The sequence below is a fragment of the Ogataea haglerorum genome (assembly GCF_019207285.1).
Source record: "Ogataea haglerorum isolate 81-453-3 chromosome Unknown 81-453-3_NODE_10_length_422072_cov_98.086364, whole genome shotgun sequence".
NCBI classification, from domain to species: Eukaryota; Fungi; Ascomycota; class Pichiomycetes; order Pichiales; family Pichiaceae; genus Ogataea; species Ogataea haglerorum.
Window position 1 is genome coordinate 32,151 of NW_025065160.1, and position 18,396 is coordinate 50,546.

General features: G+C 44.4%; 11 protein-coding genes across 11 annotated transcripts; 8 read left to right on the plus strand and 3 right to left on the minus strand.

The window, feature by feature from the left end:
- Position 1: 1 nt before the first annotated feature.
- On the minus strand, positions 2 to 466 carry KL911_003625 (uncharacterized protein; the record flags this gene model as incomplete). Its single annotated transcript, XM_043198826.1, has 1 exon — positions 2 to 466. The coding sequence occupies one exon, from the start codon at positions 464 to 466 to the stop codon at positions 2 to 4; it is 465 nt and encodes a 154-aa protein (XP_043053409.1).
- A 95-nt stretch (positions 467 to 561) lies between these two features.
- KL911_003626 (uncharacterized protein) lies at positions 562 to 2,502 on the plus strand (the record flags this gene model as incomplete). The annotated part of the gene is made up of 1 exon (XM_043198827.1): positions 562 to 2,502. One exon carries the CDS (start codon positions 562 to 564, stop codon positions 2,500 to 2,502), a length of 1,941 nt encoding a protein of 646 aa, XP_043053410.1.
- A 56-nt stretch (positions 2,503 to 2,558) lies between these two features.
- Positions 2,559 to 3,197, plus strand: KL911_003627 (uncharacterized protein; the record flags this gene model as incomplete). Its single annotated transcript, XM_043198828.1, has 1 exon — positions 2,559 to 3,197. The coding sequence occupies one exon, from the start codon at positions 2,559 to 2,561 to the stop codon at positions 3,195 to 3,197; it is 639 nt and encodes a 212-aa protein (XP_043053411.1).
- Positions 3,198 to 3,205: 8 nt separating this feature from the next.
- Positions 3,206 to 7,471, minus strand: KL911_003628 (uncharacterized protein; the record flags this gene model as incomplete). The annotated part of the gene is made up of 1 exon (XM_043198829.1): positions 3,206 to 7,471. The coding sequence occupies one exon, from the start codon at positions 7,469 to 7,471 to the stop codon at positions 3,206 to 3,208; it is 4,266 nt and encodes a 1,421-aa protein (XP_043053412.1).
- A 117-nt stretch (positions 7,472 to 7,588) lies between these two features.
- On the plus strand, positions 7,589 to 8,371 carry KL911_003629 (uncharacterized protein; the record flags this gene model as incomplete). The annotated part of the gene is made up of 1 exon (XM_043198830.1): positions 7,589 to 8,371. The coding sequence occupies one exon, from the start codon at positions 7,589 to 7,591 to the stop codon at positions 8,369 to 8,371; it is 783 nt and encodes a 260-aa protein (XP_043053413.1).
- A 394-nt stretch (positions 8,372 to 8,765) lies between these two features.
- Positions 8,766 to 9,866, plus strand: KL911_003630 (uncharacterized protein; the record flags this gene model as incomplete). Its single annotated transcript, XM_043198832.1, has 1 exon — positions 8,766 to 9,866. The coding sequence occupies one exon, from the start codon at positions 8,766 to 8,768 to the stop codon at positions 9,864 to 9,866; it is 1,101 nt and encodes a 366-aa protein (XP_043053414.1).
- A 27-nt stretch (positions 9,867 to 9,893) lies between these two features.
- KL911_003631 (uncharacterized protein) lies at positions 9,894 to 10,259 on the minus strand (the record flags this gene model as incomplete). Its single annotated transcript, XM_043198833.1, has 1 exon — positions 9,894 to 10,259. One exon carries the CDS (start codon positions 10,257 to 10,259, stop codon positions 9,894 to 9,896), a length of 366 nt encoding a protein of 121 aa, XP_043053415.1.
- A 330-nt stretch (positions 10,260 to 10,589) lies between these two features.
- Positions 10,590 to 13,232, plus strand: KL911_003632 (uncharacterized protein; the record flags this gene model as incomplete). Its single annotated transcript, XM_043198834.1, has 1 exon — positions 10,590 to 13,232. The coding sequence occupies one exon, from the start codon at positions 10,590 to 10,592 to the stop codon at positions 13,230 to 13,232; it is 2,643 nt and encodes an 880-aa protein (XP_043053416.1).
- A 72-nt stretch (positions 13,233 to 13,304) lies between these two features.
- KL911_003633 (uncharacterized protein) lies at positions 13,305 to 15,923 on the plus strand (the record flags this gene model as incomplete). The annotated part of the gene is made up of 1 exon (XM_043198835.1): positions 13,305 to 15,923. The coding sequence occupies one exon, from the start codon at positions 13,305 to 13,307 to the stop codon at positions 15,921 to 15,923; it is 2,619 nt and encodes an 872-aa protein (XP_043053417.1).
- A 143-nt stretch (positions 15,924 to 16,066) lies between these two features.
- On the plus strand, positions 16,067 to 16,927 carry KL911_003634 (uncharacterized protein; the record flags this gene model as incomplete). The annotated part of the gene is made up of 1 exon (XM_043198836.1): positions 16,067 to 16,927. One exon carries the CDS (start codon positions 16,067 to 16,069, stop codon positions 16,925 to 16,927), a length of 861 nt encoding a protein of 286 aa, XP_043053418.1.
- Positions 16,928 to 17,167: 240 nt separating this feature from the next.
- Positions 17,168 to 18,187, plus strand: KL911_003635 (uncharacterized protein; the record flags this gene model as incomplete). Its single annotated transcript, XM_043198837.1, has 1 exon — positions 17,168 to 18,187. One exon carries the CDS (start codon positions 17,168 to 17,170, stop codon positions 18,185 to 18,187), a length of 1,020 nt encoding a protein of 339 aa, XP_043053419.1.
- Positions 18,188 to 18,396: the final 209 nt, after the last annotated feature.

Sequence of the window (18,396 nt, forward strand, 5' to 3'; positions counted from 1 at the left end):
ATTATGATTCGCTTTTTCTCTGATGGCGCTGCTTATACCGTTCCTGGGCCATTTTCACAGCCAGTTGCTCTTTTCGCCGCTGAGCGTTGCATTGCTCCCATGCAAATGTTGCGCCCAACATAAGCCCTCCAAATCCCCAATTGGCAGCTTTACGTATATCTTTATGGTAGAGGAACATCACGGACGAAAACACAAATAAACAGGAGAAGCCTGTCAATCCGGCATCTCGGAAACACGGTATCGCTAGTAGATTAGATGGGTGGAAATCAGACCAGCTCAGATTCGACAGAATCCTTTTCATCTCTCTGGACTGAGTTGTGTGCTGTGAAGCGGGTTTTTGGATATCTGTGTCAAACTTCGGGGGAACATCCTCTAGGAATATTTTTTGCTCTGACTTGTCCTTCCCATTACTTGTAGCCTCCTCTTCGGCTGACTGTGTCGACCGTTTCCCAAATGGCCAAACCATGAATAATTTAGTTATTTTTTTTCGTCGCGACGATTACCACAAGACGACGTTTCAAACTAAAACACAGAGTAGAGTTTATCTATAGATTTATCAGCATGGGCGAGTCTCCCACTAAAAAGAATTCAGGGCCGGTACCAATAGTGCGACGTGATTCTGATGCTCGCATTGCAAGCCGTAATAACAGCAGAAGGACATCCATGGCTAGGCTTGCAGCGTCGCCCTTGGTCTCTGGAACGCCTTTATCTGTTCTCAATCAGAAGCGGCCTGACTCTCCTAGCTCCTCTGTGATCGATGATAGGGCCAGCCCTGTAAATGCGCACAGGAATCCCTCCGCTCAAGTTTATCCATCTCTTTCCACTTCCGGATCATCAGACGCAGAAGATACGTCTATTCTGGGACGTGGTGAGCCACAGGTAGACGTTCCCCTATCCTCTTCCCACAGTTCCGCGATCGACGATCCTACACTGTGGAAGAATGTTTCCAAACATTTGGCTACTGATGCAAATGGTTCGCTCAAACTAGCGGGTGGTGATATTACTAGAGATCTCTACACGCTCCCCGCTAAGAAGAACAACTTGAGACGGTCACGCAGTTTGACGGGTGCAGATTTGCCTGGAGAACGCCGCGGCTCCGCGGCATCGCAAATTCGTCTTCCAGGAGGCTTCAGGAGACAGTTCATTCTGCATAAGAGCTCAAAATATGGCCACCAACTGTCCAAGCCAACATTCTTCACCAGGAATTTCTTAGAGTTCTTATCGATATATGGACATTTTGCCGGTGAGGATCTTGAAGATGAGGATTATCTGGCTTGTTCCTATGTTATTGACAAGGATACTGACGAAGAGACCCCTCTGTTAGAGCCCCGGGCTCATGGGGGCACTGCATCGACGTTGAAATCATTCTTCCTGCTTCTTAAATCGTTTGTTGGAACGGGAGTGTTATTCCTACCTCGCGCATTCTATAACGGAGGCATTCTATTTTGCACTTTAACCTTGCTTTTTTTCGGAGCTTTATCATATTGGTGTTACTACATCCTTGTGTTGACGAAGGTGAAAACTAGGGTGTCTTCATTCGGTGACATTGGAATGATTCTCTATGGAAGAAATATGAAACTTCTGATCCTTAGCTCTATCATTCTTTCCCAGATTGGCTTTGTGGCTGCATACACCATTTTCACTGCTGAGAACCTTCGGGCGTTCGTCCTCAATTTTTTCGGCGTGGACATCTCACTTGGTAACTGGGTTGTAATGGAATGTGTGGTATTTATACCACTTTCATTGATTAGAAACATTACAAAACTATCGCTTGCAGCCCTCTTAGCAAACATATTTATCTTGAGCGGTCTGGTTACGATCGTCTATTATGCTTCACTGGACCTCATAGAAAACGGACCGGCACATGTCGAGCTGTTCAACCAAGACAAATGGTCTCTGTTCATTGGTGTGGCTATCTTTGCATTTGAGGGAATTGGATTAATCATTCCAGTGCAAGAATCGATGAAGCATCCAGAACAGTATCCAAAAGTGTTGGGTGCAGTCATCATCGTTTGTTCCATTCTATTTATTGGGGTAGGCTCCTTAGGATACATGACTTACGGAGATCAAGTCAACACAGTAGTGATTCTGAATCTTCCACAGTCTTCCATCGCAGTGAGATCTATCCAACTGTTCTACGCCATAGCTATCCTTCTTTCTGCTCCGCTACAACTGCTGCCCGCAATAAGAATTATTGAATCTAGACTCTACAAAAGACGGTCTGGAAAGACCGACTCTGCGACAAAATGGTCCAAAAACATGTTTCGTACATGCATGGTGGTTGGGACAAGCCTCATAGCGTACTTGGGGTCTTCCAACCTTGACCAGTTTGTGTCCTTTGTTGGTTCATTCGCCTGCATTCCATTGGTGTACATGTATCCTCCAATGCTGCATTACAAAATCTGCGCCCATACGAGATTGATGAAAATCATTGACATGAGCTTGGTGGTTTTAGGAGGAGTGGCCATGGTATACACGTCCTACCAGGTGATTTTAGGATAGAAATATTTTTTTATATAAATCGTCCAATTATTTATTTTTGTCAGAGTTCATTCATTATGGGTCGTTCATTTTATTCCGACGAAGAGGACATTTTGCCAACTCCAGGACTTAACCAGGCTATTCCCAAGGACCTCAGCAAAAAAGAGAATTTACTCAAAAACCCACATAAGCAGGTGGTGGAGGGGAAAGTCATCAGTACCAATAGCACGCTAGAGAAATACGCCAAACAAGCCCGTGAATATGCTGTTCAGAAGCTGGACATATTCGATGCCGAGTACAGGAACCTTCACGCTGCATATCTGAATGAAAAGCGAAATGTAATCGAGAGGTATCACCAACTAGTTGCCGAACCTGTTCTTCCTTCCGGATTGTACATCTTGACTGCTATGCTTACAGGTTCGATCATGGTGCGCACCAGGTCTTTGCCTCTTCGGTTCGTTACTCCTATGGCTTTTGGATTGGTTGCCACAGGATACCTGATGCCAAAGACTCTGCAAAACACCACAGGCTGGCTGGACTCTCTTTCAAGAGAAAATTTCCCAGAGGTCAGCAAGCAAATAGACGATGCTGCCAAACAATTTTCAGATTGCCTGTCTGGTATGGAGACGACTCGCTCGAAATGGCGGCAATCGCTTACGGATAGCGTCAGAAAAGCAAGACTGGAGCTTTTGCAATGGACTCAGGATAAAAAATGATGTACTTTTTACTCTCGTTTAAACACACTCATAAACTCGAAAATGCCACCCATGTCGACGTAGCGACGTCCACACTCTGTCAAGTACTTGTCAATCACCATCTGGTATGTTTTGAACGATTCTCTATTCTGTTCCACAAGCGCGTCCAACTCTCCCTGGTTCATTGGTACGAGTTTGTTTTCTTTATCTTCAACTCCGAGATCGGCCGTCAGCGGCTTCAACAGACGCTTCTTCGCCTTGTCGACATCGAACAAGCTCATTGCGTACAGTAGCTGGTTGTAGAGCTGTTTGTCTGGGTATATGTATCTCATGATACCCTTACAGCCATAGGCCTTGCCGTTTTTGCCAATACACCGTCTTCCGTAAACAGAAACCTGGCGTGTCTTGACGCCACAATCGTCACAAACGAGCCAACCAGCGTAGTATGTGGAAATCTCGTGGCGCAAGAAGTGTTCCAGCTGGGACGAAATAGCCAATGGTGACAAGACTTGCTGACATGACAGACACTTGACCCCGGAAAACGTGACCTGGTATCTTTTAGAAGCTTGGATTCCACCAAACTCAAAAGGCGCACGACAAGAGGTGCAGCTTATAAACAGGGGCTTGCAGTCACGGAACCTCTCGCTGTCTGAAACCGTGGAATCCAATGGTTGCAACTCTGCAGAAGCGCGATCTTGCACGAATCTTGCGCGAGCCTCGTATTTGCGAGCATCCAGCCCAAGAGCTGATGCCATGCGGACAACATCATTGCCCTCAATCCGTTCCAGGAGTCGTTCTATTGGGGCGAATATCTGTTTCTCCAGATAGTAATAAGGATCAGGTCTGTACTGCGAAGGGTTGGCTAAAATTTCACTTATAGCACGCGCGCGGTCAGCAACAGAGTCTCCGTCGGCCTGTCCTTTGTCCGTAATCACAAACGTCATGACACTTCCAGCACGAACGAGTTTGCCTTGTTTTCGTAGTCTCAGAGCCACCTGAACAGCCGGCATGGACTTGCCTCCGGGGTATTGCCCTGGATCTTTGGACAACCTGGTATTTATGGCGAGCTTGTGCATTGGAATCTGGTTGTCTGTCAGCTTATTTTTCACATCTTCCAGGTGAGTGTAGATATCGTTCAAGGCATCTTCAGGATCTGCGTCGCCCAGGATCTTCTCCAGAACAAATGTGGAGGTTTCTTTCGAAAGCGGACAAAACTCACGACGTCTCATATCCAATCCTTTCACCTCCAAGACGGTCTTTTCAAGTCCTGAAGCGTCCACGGTAGCGTTCATCGCTGCGTATTTCTTTTTCGAATGCAACAAGAGTCGTTTGAACACGTTATCTATGTCGATCTCGAGCAATCGGTACCGCTCGTTGACCTTGATTTTGAAGTCGTCACCGATCTTCATAGCTTCCTGGAAGTTGTCCGAACCCGTGTCAATCATGACAGAGTCAGTATCGCCGTAGACAACGCGCAACCCAATGCTTTCTGCCAGCTGACGCGTGTCCATCAGAATCTCTCTTCCTCTGTTGGTCACAAGCATGGCGAGCGACTTGGCGTAGAATCGAGAGTTGACGTAACCCAGACAACCGTACATCGAGTTTGCAGTCAGCTTCAATGCCTGCTGCTTGATATCATACTGAGCCTTCTCCACAGCTGTTGCTCGGGGATCTTTCAGCAACTTCTTGACCTCCCGACGTCTGTTGACCAGCTGTTGTAGCAGGCGCGGAAGAACCCCTTGCGCAACTTCTGATGGTGGAACACTAGGGAGATCGTTTTCTCCCAAATTCGATCTATTCACAGTGGTGAAACAGATGTTAAATTCCTGAATAATGGATGGATAAAGAGAGTTGAAATCCATGACCAGAATGTAATTCTTGTGAAGACCTTTTTCGGGTTCGAAAACCAAACCACCCTGGTACTTCGTCTTCTTGTTAGACGTCGCAGTACTCTCGTCTCCATCCTGTTCGAGAGCAGCAGCTGCTGCCGCCGCCTGTCTTTGCGATCTTGTCTCTTTATCCGGAACGATGTATCCATTTTTAGTAAATTCGTGCAGCAAGATATACTCGTTTCTTCCTGCTCTCGTTCCTCCAAGCGTGTGTGCCCATGCGTTTCCGGCTAGGTTGGTCAGTTGCTTTGAAAGTGACAAGATTTGCACCCGGAAAGCGATCTCTGCTATAATTTTGACGCTCATGCTGTTCTCATTGAAAGCTGCAAGAAGCAGGTTAGTGTCCTCTGCAAATTGAGGATTGGCAAGGTTCACGTCCATCGGCATGAACTTCTTTTTGCATACGATGTCATACATCTCCGGAAGATCCCAAGACTGACATTTAGAAGTCAGCGATTGACCCATCTCGTTCGCAATGTCGCAACATAGACGCCCAGCAAATATTTCCTTCAGATAGAACATGTTATTCCGCCCAGATCCCTTGCCATACCTGTCAGGCCATTGTTTTCTGTTCCTGCGACCAACTGTAGACCATTGGGAGATTTTCAGGTCGTGCATCCGCCGCATCAGCACGTCCAACACAGCTGCGTCCAATCTATGTCCTACGAAGACGTCAGGGTCTGTCTTTTTGATCAAGGCTGCAAGACAATTCAAAAGAGTGCGCTCGTTATTGAAACTCCGCAGCGGAATGTTGCGTTTAGCAGCCAACTGTGAGAGTCCAGGGGGCAGGGCCAACGAGCCACCAACAGGACGCACAAGAGTCAGAAGCTCGTCTGGAACTGCATCTTCCGGCATTGGAGTGTCCTGGTGGACGTTCCGGTACACAGCAAAGGAGACGAATCCGATTTCCTGCTTGCCTTCTTTGAGGTTCGTCACCGGCTGGATGTTGATGCTGAATGCCGTGAGGTCTGGAGCAGGCATGTTAGTATCTATCGGTTTGATTTGTGCTGGGTCGGCAACGGCGACCTCCACCTGGCAGTGAGAAGAGTTCTTGATGGCCGAAAAGTCTGCTCCTTTGATTTCTAGCCAGCATGGGCCCATCACGTTCCGCTGGAGCACAAAAGTCTCGAAAATATTCGCATTTGCTCCGAATACATGACGGAACGTTTCTCCTTCCAAACTTGACGGCAGAACGGTGTTTCTTGACTTTGGCGTTTGGAAAGGAAGCAGGACTTTCAAGTACTCGGTTTCTTTTGGGATGTTCTCAAGCTCAAAGGCCCATTTCTTGGTCTCCGGCTTGGCCTTGATTCGATCAAGCCCGAACTTGTCCAGCAAAAGCGGGATGATCTCCTCGTGCACATCCATGGCAGTAGGCGGTGGACCATCGTCCTCGTCCAGCCGCGATTCACGCGGCAGAAAATATATTTCTCGACTTATGCCGTTGACTTGAACCACAGCGCTGACATGCCTGCCGTCCAAAGTCTTGACCTTACCAAACAAAAGCAGGCTATTGTCCACTTCCGCGTAGTCAATCCAGAACAGCTGTATTGTCTCAGAGTCGACAACTTGTGACTCGTCCACTTTCTCGAAAGTGCTATTAATCATTGAAGTCTCTGACGCGTCTCTCGTTGGCGAAGACGTTGCAATGTCGGCAGCCTTCGTCTCCTTCAGCTCCCTTGTTGAGCTCAAGTTTACTCTCTGGATGTCCGCTCGTGCTGTTTTCAATGTTGTAACGTCGACCTCGTCGTCCGAGCTGAACTCGTCATCTTCCTTGATCGCGGCTTTGATTGGTGAAGAAGGCGTCTCGATTTTCGAGACGCTCGAAAGATCGGACTCAGGAGCGTAGATTTCATCCTCAGAGCTAAGCTTGATTTTTTTCGCAGGGACCTCATCCTCAAACATGAGCTTCTTCACGTTCAGCGGCTTCACAGGCCTCACTCTGTCGGACTTGAGTGAGGAAAACACGTCCGCCCGTTTCTTCACGCTGAACAGCGGCGTGCTACGAGCATTGCTGCTTGCCTGGGCCGTGAAGTCGCTCAAAATGTCGTCAAGATTGTCGACTTTGCGAGTTGGCTTATTCTCAGTGTCTGCTCCCTTGAAAAAGGAGGAGATCTGTGGCGTGTCGCGTTTGATTTTGGCAATCTTTTTGCGTGGCCGAGTTTCAGGCTCATCTTCCTCTTCGCTCGCGTACTCGTTGGCGCCATCCCAATCGTCTGCGCCTGTTTCTGCGTACCCATTGCCAGAGTCATCCACGATGAAATCGTCGTTTAGAAGCTGACGCTGTTTGTGCTGGCGGAATTGCTGCTCATCGACCTCCTCATAGATGTCCTCGTAGCCATCTTCCTCATCAGAAAGCTTAATTCCGGCCCGAGCAGCTCTTAGTCTTGCCCGTTTATCGTGTTTCATTCTCTACGCGACGCGTCAAGAAATTTGGGATTCGCAAATTATATTTTGGGCCCTAGCCATTTGCTTGAAGATTTCACCGCCACCCACGCCACAAAAAAGATTACCTCCTTCAGTTTAATGTCTTTCGCCAATCTGGATCTGGAGGCCCAAAAACAGGCCCCGGACAATGGGAGCACGTCCGGCCCTACAGACCAGCTCAACAAAATAAGCTCACAGCTGTCGGATTTGATCACCAACATCTCAAAGTTCGATAAACTGCAGCAACAATTAGGTACTAAAAAGGACACTCTTGGTCTGCGAAACAAGCTGTCATCAATAGTCAAGAAATGTAACTCGCTTCATTCTGAAATTGACCAAAGCCTGGCATTATTGGAAAAGAGTCCAGAGGTGATAAATAACTCGACTTTGCAGTATACTAAGCAGAAGCTCAAAGCGCAGTGTTCAGAGATGTTCCGTAATTACCAACTGGTTCAGCGAGCGTACAATGAGCGGCTTCAGTCAGTGGTGGTAAACGAAGAGTACGAAAACAACAAAAAGGACGCCAGCGCTGCCGAAACGACTCCTCTTCTTCAGCAGCAGCAGAAGACCCAGATCACTAACGCAGAGCTGGAATTTCATGAGTCGATTATACAACAAAGAGAACAAGCCATCGATAACATATCTCGCGGTGTTCAGGATATTAATAAGATCTTTCAGGACTTGAATGAAATGGTGGACCAGCAAGGCGAACAGATCGATACAATCGAGGACAATTTATTAACATATACCAGTGATAACCGCGTAGCACATCGTGAGCTTGCTAAGGCGGATGCGTATCAAAAGAAAAAAGGAAAGTGGACATGCATATTCCTGGTCGTATTGGTGGTTGTTTTGTTGATCTTGATAGCCCTTATGAACTAAATAGAGGAGGCTGTGCGCGAAGGCGTTTCCACACTGTCTGTATCCGAGTCATATTCTTTCTGGTCATTGATCCATTCCGAAACTCGTCTTCTTCTCACCACAGTACTGTCATCGAACACTGTAGCTGAGTCTCCCAAACATTCTGCCTTCGCTCTCACTCGTTTGTCTCTCTTTTTCTCTATCTTTTCTAGCAAGTCGACCGCTAAGTCCTCAAAGAACTCTACTATTTCTTCTCTGTGTACATACATCACTGCGGACACTGCAATTCCGGCGCAAATAGCAGGGATCGGGATAGGTATTGGCATTGATTGATTTATATTTTTATGTCAAATTTAATTGCCCTTAGATAAGACACTTTCCGGGGTCAGTAGAAATTATTATCCCTTTTCTTTTAATGATGCTTCCCGCTCCTGGGAAGTATTCTAGAGTTATTCATGGTCGAAAATTGGACTTATCGTATATTCTGCCAAATCTAGCAGCTTGCTCTGGTCCTACAGACAATAAAGCTAAGGTGTGTGCTAATAACATAGTCGACTTAATAGAGGCGTTAAATCGGAACCATGGGAAGAACAACTGGATGATAGTGAACCTAAGGGAAGAAAAGGTGGGATATGATCCTTCAATTGTCAAAGATATGGGTGGAGAGTTCTTATACAGACCATTCAAAGACCATAGTCCTATTCCTTTGTTCTCCTTGCTGGAGACGGTCGTTGAGATTGAGGAATATCTCCAGCGAAGTCCCACCAATGTGGTAGTCGTACATTGCAAGCATGGTAAGGGAAGGACAGGAAGCATAATCGTGGCATATCTGATGTTCAAATTTGGACTATGCTTCCGAGAAGCTAATGCCGTTTTCCAAGAACGTAGGAGAGCTTTTCGTACAGGTATCACCATCCAGTCCCAAATTCGTTACATGCATTATTTTGAGTTCTTCTTACTGGATAAGAAGAGACAACAATTCTATCGGCAGTTGCTGAAGAGCGACTTTTGTGCAACAGATGTCAAAATCAGGATAATTAACCCTAGTCGCTCATTACTCGACAACGCAAATAACATGCTGGTGACCATCAGCGGAGAGAAGGCATGTTTAAAAGAGGTTGAAAATATGCGAATCACATACTACTGTGCAGTATCTTGTGAGCCAGATATGGTCGTCCGATTCGACTTCAATTTAAATTCGATTTTACAGGGATTGGGTAGAGTCTGGATTAACACAGTAATGGAATACATCTACCAGTATTTGGCCACCAAACAGTCTTTCAATTATTTTGAGCGACCAAGGTCCAAGGTAAAGAAAAATCCAACTCAGGTCGCTCATTGTCTTGTGGCAATTCCTTGGTCTGAACTCGATGGATTTAAAGGAACTAAAAGCAAGGGTGTCAAGCTTCTGGAAAGCGTGGAGATTGAATTTACGGCTACGCTTAAGAATACAGAAGATATGGTTTCCATTCAACGCCAGCTTGCCTTGGCTGGTATGTTAGGCATGAAGAAATAGGAAATGAATTCGATATCTGTTACCGTCTCAACCACCCTTTCTCTCGGACTCCAGTCGCGCCCAGGCATCCTTAATGATCTTTTTGATGTATGAAAGCTGCTGTTCATCATTTCCGGAAACTATTTTGCAGTTGTCAGCGCCATAAGGTTTGGAAATAACAATGTGGTTGTCAAAGACGATGATGTTGTCATTTTTGTCAAGAGAGACATCACCATCGGGAAGTAAGTTGAATAAACTCGTGAATATTTCTCTCCCTTCTGGCGTGATCTTTCTGTCTGCCAAAGTCTTATTCAGCACATATTGTGATTGGTATTTTTTCACCAGATGAGCGTTGGTGACCTTATAGTTATACCCCAGCATATTGAGTGGCACAGGCTGGGGTTTTCGAGGCATACTTGCAAACTTCTCATTTATAGAGCTTGTATTGACATCTTTGGGTTTGGAAAGGCAGGTTATACTTTTGATGAACGTATTTTTGATAACAATGAAGTTTTCCTTGGATGAGTTTTCGGATGGACGAACAAGCGATAGCAGTCCATTATTAGGGTTATAGGAATGTATGGACCCCACTATAGTCTCATCTTCTGCTGTCACGAGCTTGATTCTGGTGTTAGAGAAGGAGTTGCCTATGTACTTACTTCAAGCCGACGCAGTTTTCCAAACTCAGCATGAAAGAATAGCAAATCTGGGTATTTAAAATATTTTGTAGCCTTATTTTTTGTTATGGAAAGTCAGATTCGTGACTTGGAAGCCCAGTTGGAGGAACTGGATCCTTTTCCAGGCGCCATCATTGACCGTGGGGAGATGGTTGAAACCAGCGATGATCAAGATATATTATCCTCACCCCACAGTAGTTTCTCATTCACGGATAATGATGACGAAGACGAACGCGAAGTTGACGGTCTGAACAACTTCAACATCATTCTCGAATACCCGGTGCTTCAGTACGAATACAGAGAGCTCGGAGACTTTGAAACGGAATATATGGACTGGTTCACTGCAACTGATCTCAAAGAACTGAGCAATATCAAGAAACTGGCCATCCAAAATCAGACTCCCTCAGATCTTGTTAAGAAACTGATTAACGCTTCAGACAAAACACAATTGCATATACTCATAAGTCTGGAATACATAGCAATGGGTCAATATGGCGAGATATCAGAAATCGGTGAACTTATAACCAAAATAACAGACAACTCTCGCCTATTTCTCAGTCACGAAGTGCTGCTCCCGATTTTGGAAGTTCTCAGCTCTAGACTGGTTCGCTTGAGCGATTTGAAGAACGAGGAAAAACCTCTCAATCGCAAACAGCTTCAAACATGGTCTTCGCAGTTGTATCATTCTATGACCATTGTTTACACTGTTGTCCTTGCTACTTTGACGACCAAAGAAAAAGTGAGACTATTGGCCGGCATCGTTGATACGAGCCAACTTCTTACTACCATGATGAGGGCAATTGACAACTGGCGCTGGCTGACTGCGGATGCCAATGACAAGGAGCTGGGCTCCGCATTGGACAATTCGGTGGTTCACTATTTCAAGCTCCGCAATGTCATAATGCTCTTCTCAAAGCTAATATTGCTTCAGTTTGGAGATTCTGAGCTCTTGCAGTCTACGAAATCCTTTCTCAGATTTAAATGTGAATCCGGTCATGTTTTTGGCAGCGCCCCAGGAACTCGTGGGGCAAAAGTTGAGACTATCACTCCTCTTGATTACCAGTACTTCCGCAAAGAGCTTATTGCCAGATACCCTACCTACTCGCCTCCTGAGCATAAAGTCTCGGATATTTTACAGCTGAACGTTGAACAAGATAATGAAAGTTGTTCAAAGCTAATCAATACTTCTGCACTATTAATTAACCAAAAACACCATCTACGCAACAAGTTGCCAAACTCACAAGATAGCTGTCCTCCTGAGATTCATATAGCAACGCCTGCCCCATCGCCTACTTTGAGTCCACAGCATACAGGAGGGTCGAGAAGCTCTAATATCTCAGAGATCGAACATGTGAACGGGCAAGGTCGTAAAAAGGTTTTCATTACACAACCCCAATTCGCCAATTTGTATCCTTTCTCTCATGACATACCTGTGAGTATCCAGGAGGCAACGAGAATCTTCCATGCTCATGTTTCTGAGTCGTTCAGTGCTTTACAATTTACTGATGTATTTGAAGATTTCATCAAGCAAGAAAAGGGTATCACTGAACCTACGGGCTCGAAATTTATTTACACCGAGAAAGACATTGAGAAGAACCCAATCTTTGCTGATGAGCTTGTTGCATTGCAGCGTGTTGAGCAATTTTACCATTCGGCATTGCCATACTTGAACTCATTGGCGGCAGTATTGATTCAGATCATATCTTCAAATGTACTTCCTGCTTCGGGGTATAAATCAGCGGAAAACCCTTTTCTACCGCCTAAGAAGCCTTATGACATTTCCACCATGTCACAATACGACAAGCAGAAGCTTGATTTGATGCGGATCAAAGAAACCTGCTTGAAAGCAGCTTCCACTACCATGTTTCTACTGCTTAAGTGGTTCAAAATGTCACATATTTTGAAACAGGAATATTTTGCTCTTTTGCTGTTTGACAACGATCTGTATTTGAACCTTTTTCGCTTCCTTGGCAGCAACCAAGTGCAGACTCAGCTTGAGAATTCTTTTGATTTCAATGACCCTGAAACTTTGCTGAAGAATAGAGTTGTCTTTTGTGATTATGAGGTACTATACGATTCAAAGGAATACAACTTTTTCAGGACCGCAACTTCATTTTGCCGTCAAGCTCCCCAGAGTCCAAAGTTCAATTCCGAAGATATATTTGAAGTGAACCAACAAGCCTATGAAACGTATATTCCGCCGTTTAGCGGACAATCACATGTGAAAATTTTGAAGCCCAATCATCGATATTGTACAATCATTACGCAATTGTTGCGAAGCTTGTATTCAACCATCTCCAACTATAAGATCCAACGAATTTACAAACTTTTAGAGGTGCGACCAACAGAAAGCTTACGGTTTTTACTCACGATATACAATTCCAGTTTCTATAAGCCTGTCTTGAAGGTTATTAAGTTAATCTGTCCATTCAATGGCAAAAAGTGGCGTTCCAACAACATGGATCTTATCTCCTTTGTATATCTATTTTACAAAGTGGGGTTGCGCGACCAATGGCTAAACAATCTGTTCATCTTTAATCTTAACGAACGATTGAAGCGTTCTTGGGAAAATGAGTACGCTTTGCGCAGTTTGCTCAAATTTTATAACGCCACGTACTATTCTGATCAAATGGTCAACTTTGGCTACGACAACATTCCCCCTTTGAAACAAGAGATGTTTCTTGAAGAGGGCTGGAAAGATGAGATATAATCAATGCATCTTACACCTCACACCGTATCCTTATTTTATATTGGATTTATTTTTTATTTACATTTTAGCCTGATGGAGTCGGAACAAATCGTGATCAATTATCTCTTTCGGCTTTTGAGAAGCATTGTCCCAGATGAATTCGATGCTAACTTCATTCACAAGCTAACAAACGATGTATGTAGGCTGCTGATAAGGTCGTATACGTCTTCCATGAGCACTTCTCAGTCTCTGGCTTCCCTGAGTGAATACCGTTCTATTTTTGCCCATATGCCTGCGTATACATACGTCTGGGATAAGCTTGAGCAAACAACTGAAGATCTTCTGTCTCTAAACAATATAGATGAAGCGGCAAGATATTTGATCAAATTGGACTCGTACGAGACAAATAAACAAAGACACATACCATCCCATATGGCGCAATACGACTCTTCTGGAGTCGCAAATAATCTGGGAGCTAGCACAAGCATGGCTAATCATCGTCATCTCCTTTCATCTCCTGGCCTACCTTCCAGCACCGCGTTTCTGCCCTCCTCAACCTTTGGACTTCATTCAAGCCGACCGCCAAGCCAAAGCTTCTCGGTAGGAGAGCCCCTTAGCAAACACCTGTTGCCCTTTTATTACCATGATACAGATTATAGCCTTATTCCAGAGCAGGAAATGATCAAAAACCTGGCATTCACATTAATCGGTTCGACGTCGGAAATATTTCCATTCGATGATAAGATTAAAGTTCCAACTAATATAAGCTATGGCACGCTCGGTTTGCTCTACCAGCTTTTCGAACCTGCCTTGATATACAAACATTTGAAGACGATGAGCCCGAAAGTTTTGGCCAACTCGCAAGTCAAAGTCGCCTTTTCAAGCTTCTTACAAAAAGAATTATTCCAGTATATCACTCTTGTGAATCAGATATTCAATCCAGCAAACATCGAATCTTTGACATTACGATATGTGCGCTTACAACTGAATGACTCAATTGTCAAGTTGCGGTTGCTTTACAACCTTACCACACAAATTCAGACCCTTCCCATAAACGAATTCTTGTCAAATCTGAGCGAGCTTACAAGAATCGGAGACCCGTTGTTGAAAGGGTTAGCCACCACGATTTTTCGTACATGTTCTTTACCCTATTTTGAGATGATTAAGGACTGGATGTTCGAAGGATCGTTGGTTCGAGAAGATACTATCAAAGAAAACTTCTTCATCGCATACACAGAACTCGGTCAAGAATTACAACCCGAAAAAGTTCCAACTTTCATTAGGACTTCAGAACTGATCTACCAGATAGGAAAATCGCTTCTCTATCTGAAAAACCAATGCAATGAAATGAAGTGGTGCATCGGATTTGGTTTGAAATATCGACAATTGTTTGTGAACAACGGTGACTTTTTAGACATGGCGGCCAACAAATTGGACAGAATCGTGCAACAGCAGTACGACGAGATAATCAATTATATGTGCTATGTTCTTTACGAAAAATATGGTCTAGTCAAAGAAATTAGCTATCTGCATCAACTCTTGTTGATGAATAAAGGTGACTTCGTTAATTCTCTTATTGTCAAGGGCCTTCCTGTTTTGAATGAGTCCTCCTCAACGTTGTCGTCTCACCAACTAATGAAAATTTTACAAGAATCTATTGAAAATTCAAGTATCAGACACCTTCCCGTTGAAGTTCTGAATCGACTGGATGCTAGAATCCTTGAGATGGGGCACGGAAATATTGGTTGGGATGTCTTTACTTTAGATTTCCAGGTCAAGTATCCCCTTGACCTTATTTTGAATGGGCCCACGCATAATTCTAGAGAATATCTGCGGATGTTCAATTTCCTGTTGCGTTTACAAAAGGTGAATTATCTTTTGAACGTGGAGTGGTTGGAGTCCAACAGCATTAGGCGGAGCTCTCTGAAACATATTGAAAAAAGAAGCAAGGTCGTCCGTCAACAACTGAAACTAGACCCTAATTACGCCATCTCGGTTCTTGATTCCCGTTGTCTTTGGCTATCCAAGACCTTCAAACGACTTAATATTCTGAGAAATGAGTTCATTAAGTTTGTTAATATCATCACCAGTTTCTTTGATCTGGAGATTATCGAAAAAAAGTATCAAAAGTTGCTAGGGGCCCTTGCCAAAACAGATGAACATCATATAAAGATCAAGCGAAATACTAAAGGCATAAAAGTGCTGGAAAGTGGTAGAATCAAAATTGACAAGACTTACCTTTCTCAGCCCGATAAAGCTTATCTTGAACTGAAATATAATGCTTATAACTTGGACGAACTGACAAAGTTGCATCGCGACTACATCACCTCAATCACGAGATCCAGGCTGTTTGATATGCATAGTAAGTCTTCCAAGGGCAGAAACTCGGGTCTTTATTACATTGAGCAGATTGATTCTTTCATCATGACCATCAACCAGTTCATCAGCCTCAACGAAGAGTTTAACAGCTTGTTGGTGGATATGTTATCTGTTACGGAAATGCTACGAGACGATGGATATTTGGACTTTGAGAATAAGGATCGCTATGACGATTATCTCAATTCGATCGATGTTAAGCTGAACAAGCTTATGGAAAAGCTGACCGTTGACATTATAGAGTCTTTCGAAGATAACCTCGAAAAGTTCACCGAAGACTTGACCGTGGATCAGGACCAGACACTTAGGTGCCTTGGTATCATGCTAAGCAACTAGATAGATAGAGAGAGTCATCAACAATCAAATTCGAGTCACGATTATTTTTTCCCCTTAGCCGTGTTCATCACATGCCGGTGCACCTTTGCGTGGGGAATTTTTTTTTTTTATATAAGCTTGAAAAAAACCCTTGTGTAGAGTAAATGGAGGATAACATTGCAGAGTCCGTTCTTTTGGACAATTTCAAGTCCTTTGGTGCCGGTGGCTTTGGTGGAATATGTGCTGTGATTACTGGCCAGCCATTCGACTATACCAAGGTGCTTTTACAGACAAATCAATATAAGTCTTCTCTCGACTGTATCAAGGGCACTTTAGCCTCTTCTGGGCCTTTGGGCTTCTACAAAGGAGTTTCATCTCCTTTGTTGGGGGTCACTCCAATGTTTGCTGTGTCTTTCTGGGGCTATGACGTGGGCAAGAAACTTGTGTACGCATTTTACAATATCGATCCAGTAAAATCACCCCTCACCATTCCTCAGATAAGCGCAGCAGGATTTTTCAGTGCAGTGCCTACCACGTTAATTGCAGCCCCTTTTGAGCGTGTGAAAGTGGTGATGCAGACTTCCCAAGGCAAGGTCTCCTTTATGCAAACAGTCTCCAAGCTTCATAAACAAGGGGGGCTAAAATCCATATTCAAAGGGTCCACGGCTACCTTGGCTAGGGACGGACCTGGATCTGCCATCTACTTTGCTACTTACGAGTATCTCAAAAAGGAGCTTTCCCCGAGCTCTGGTGATATATCTATTGCAGCTATCATGACCGCTGGTGGTTTTGCAGGTGTTGCAATGTGGACTGCTATCTTCCCAATTGACACTATTAAAAGTGTTCAGCAATCTTCGGAAAGCAACCGGTCAGTCTTTAAGACAGCCTCTTCTATTTACTCAAAGGGCGGTATCAAGGCTTTCTTCCCAGGCTTGGGTCCAGCCCTCGCCAGAAGCTTCCCAGCCAACGCAGCTACATTTTTGGGAGTCGAGATAGCTAGGAAATTTCTCGATCAAATTATGTAATCTTAAACATCCACTATCCCAGCTTCCAATTTATTTTAATCAAGAGCACATTAGGTTATGGGATTCTTTTTACCCCAGCAGGCCCTACCTCACTTGAAAGAGTACAAGTAAGTGCCAGTAGACTACTCAATATCTAACAGCAGGTATCAATCAGAGGACAGGTCATTATTGACTAAATATGTCCTAAAACGATTCTGGGTCCAATTTGAAAAGATCTTCCCGGTGTGGATGGCCCCAAACATGGTTACGCTTTCGGGATTGATGTTCATTTTGGCGTCTTTGCTTCTTGTGTTTTATGTGGATCCTGATTTGAATCAGCAATCGCCTCGATGGTGCTACTTGGTTTACGCGGCCTCCATTTTCTTGTACCAAACTTTTGATGCATGTGATGGAATCCATGCAAGAAGAACCGGACAATCTGGTCCCCTCGGAGAATTGTTCGACCATTGTGTTGATGCGGTGAACACCAGTCTTTCTGTTTTGATCTTTGCATCTGTGGCAGGTTTGGGGAAGGGATGGATGGTGTACATATCCCAATTTGCTTCTCTTATGAATTTCTACTTGTCCACATGGGAGGAATTCTACACCCACAAATTATTTTTAAGCGAGTGCTCAGGTCCTGTGGAGGGGATCATATTGCTGGTTGTTCTTTTCGTTGCTACTGCGTTGCATGGCCCAAGTTTCTGGAAACTCGAGGTTTTCACCGTCGACCTCTCGGCGTTCGATCTATCCTCAACCTATCCAATCAAAGCCCTTGATTTGGCTTTAGCTTTTGGTGCTGTCTTCCTCTACTTTAATATCCATTCTGCCCGCCGGAATGTCATCCGACACGTTAGCTCTAAGACTGAGCAGAAGTCTGCGATGAGAGGTTTGGTGCCTTTCTTTGCCTACTATGGCACCGTTTTCGTGATGTTGATCATTCATGAGCAGATCAGAACAGTGTACACTGTGCCAATGATGCTCACTATTGGATCTACCATGGCATTCACTGTGGGCCGTATCATTATCGGGCATTTGACAAAGCAAGAATTCCCATTCTTTAATCTTCCGATGCTTCTTCCCGTCGTGCAGCTGATTTTGATCCCTGTGCTAACACGCGTTTATGGATATGATTATGATGGTGTTCTGTGTTCAATTGTCTATCTTGGATTTGGAGTTGCTCTCGGAGTGCATGCCATGTTCATTCTAGAGGTGATCTACGAAATCACGACCTACCTGGACATTTATGCTCTAAGTATAAAACACCAGAAAGTCTTTTAATATCTCGATCAAAGCACAGAACTTGCCACCTTTCCGAGCTCGTTAATGGCTACAGCACGCATGCATGTATACTACCGTTTTTTTTTCTCATAAACCAGATGCTTATATATACACACTGCTCGGCATTTGTTGCCCACATGAGCAACCAAGAAGAATACGCATTGTTGGGTGAGGTCAGAAAAAGCTGACTTTCTTGTATCTTTTCAAAC